General features: G+C 42.0%; 1 protein-coding gene across 1 annotated transcript; it reads left to right on the forward strand.

Annotated features, from left to right (window-relative positions):
• The first annotated feature begins 265 nt into the window (after window positions 1-265).
• Window positions 266-679, forward strand: LOC118845693 (60S ribosomal protein L28-like). Its single transcript, XM_036753695.1, has one exon. The coding sequence runs from the start codon at window positions 266-268 to the stop codon at window positions 677-679; it is 414 nt and encodes a 137-aa protein (XP_036609590.1).
• Window positions 680-2066: the final 1387 nt, after the last annotated feature.

The following is a 2066-nucleotide window of genomic DNA, read 5'->3' on the forward strand; positions in this document are numbered from 1 at the left end:
GCTTTTTGATGACACATTTTGGTCCCAGCATGATTTTGATGGAAAAGAACAGGAAGTAATAATTTCATTTCACCCACCTTTAGACTGAATATTATTGGCATTGACTAACGGATTTAAGATAAGAAGATTTATAAAATTGTGACTGCAAGGGGGAAAACTGCTAAGCTTACAATGGCAGAAATGATACAAAAATCATTGCTAACAAATTGAAAGTGTCTCTTGACCCTTTCCATCTCTGGGAGCCGCCGCGAGTGCAGCCCCCACCATGTCGGCCCACCTGCAGTGGATGGTCCTTGGGAACTTCTCCAGCTCCCTCATCACGCCCAACAAGCAGACGTACAGCACCGAGTCCAACAATCTCAAGGCCCGAAACTCGTTCCGCTACAGCGGGCTCATTCCCCGGAAGACGATAGGCATCGAGCCGGCCGCCGACGGCAAGGACATAGTGGTGGTGCTGAAGCGGAGGGCAGATCAGAGGAAGCCTGCCACTTCCTACATGAGGACCACAATCAACAAAAATGCCCGGACCACACTCAACAGCGTCTGGCACATCATCCGCAAGAATAAATACGGGAGAGATATTCGCATGGCCGCTCTACGCCGGGCCAGCGCCATCTTTCGAAGCCAGAAGTCAGTGGTGGTGAAGAAGAAGCGAACCCACCCACCCAAGAGCACCTAAGGTGCCAGGCCCGCTTTTGGCTAATAAAGTCAGACTGCTCAACCTGTCTAAAAAAAAAAAAATGTCTCTTGAGGGGTTGGAAGCTGGGACTTTATGACAGATCTGTGGCTTTAAAAGAATCAGAGTGGTCTTTCATATTCCTTTATGAAACTATTCAGAGCTTTGGATTCTTACTTGTAACAAGCTATTTATATGAAAGAGTCATTCTGGGTAAAAAGAGCCATTATGAATAAAACAAAACAAAACCAAAAAAGTCCCCAAGAAACACAATGCCCCCAAAATGCCTCAACTTACTCATGATATTGACCACTGACCAAGAGTTAGCTTCAAGATCTAATTATGATCATATGATTGAAGAATTTAATTCCTTAACACTTGGGAGTGAAATTTATTCTCTAATACATAAAGATGAAGAATTTTTTTTTCTGTTTTGGGAAGTTTGAGTTAGCTCATTATTAGGGTAAAGATAAAGGATCATGAAAATTGACTGTCTTTTGTTTATGCTTGGTTCTCACTACATCAAAAATTGGTGTTCTGTGTTGTTTTTAAAGTTTGCGACACAAACAAAAGACATATGTTGATGTTATCCCAGGGTTTACCAGGCAGTGACATTTTTAACTTGGATTTTGGGGACTGTGTTTTTGGAGATTTCTGGGCGAGGGGAATTGGCAGAAGAGATTTTATGAGTTCATTCTCCATCTTGGACCCATAGCCAGAATACAGTAGAATGCAAGACCTTCAGGTGCGTGGTTCTCCACTCTTTCCTTCTAAGATATCGACACGTTACCACCATTGCTGCTGCTGTTGTGTCTATGTTGGGCTCAAGAGACTACTGAGAAGTAAAGGCAATGTTTGGTGAGATGATACAAATGCCATTCCAATACACATTCATACTCCCCATCTCTACTATGGGGAAAGAAGTTACTCTCATTAATTGCCCAAGTTCAGTTTTGTCTCTCTGTTTTCTAGCAAGGGGAAAGGAGTGAAAAGTAGGAGACAATTTCTGCTCTTCAGTTAGTAATGCAAATGCTAGATGTTTCCTATCCACTTACCTTCCTCTTTGCTCACTGTCTTTTTATTGCTATACTTTTTATTCCGCTTAAAATAAAGGTAGGTGGACATTAATCCTTGTGTAATTAATGTGGGAATGAGTAGAGATTTGGAGAGAAGGATTACATCTAGGAAGAGAGGGAAACATCCCATCTTGAGGCAGAGACATTAAGGTGGTGCTGGTGAACGTGGAAGGAAAACCGTAAATTCGTATGGAAGTCATGAATATGACAGAAATGCGTTGTGATTGCCTCCCTGAAGCCAGCACAAATTTCTGTAAACAAGAGTTTATAAAGAAAAAGATTAATATTCTATATGCAAACTGACCCTTTGGCCT

Source organism: Trichosurus vulpecula, chromosome 4 (assembly GCF_011100635.1).
Source record: "Trichosurus vulpecula isolate mTriVul1 chromosome 4, mTriVul1.pri, whole genome shotgun sequence".
Lineage (NCBI taxonomy): Eukaryota > Metazoa > Chordata > Mammalia > Diprotodontia > Phalangeridae > Trichosurus > Trichosurus vulpecula.

Coding starts and splice junctions, on each gene's coding strand:
- LOC118845693 (XM_036753695.1), top strand. CDS start 266: ATGTCGGCCCACCTGCAGTGGATGGTCCTTGGGAACTTCTCCAGCTCC.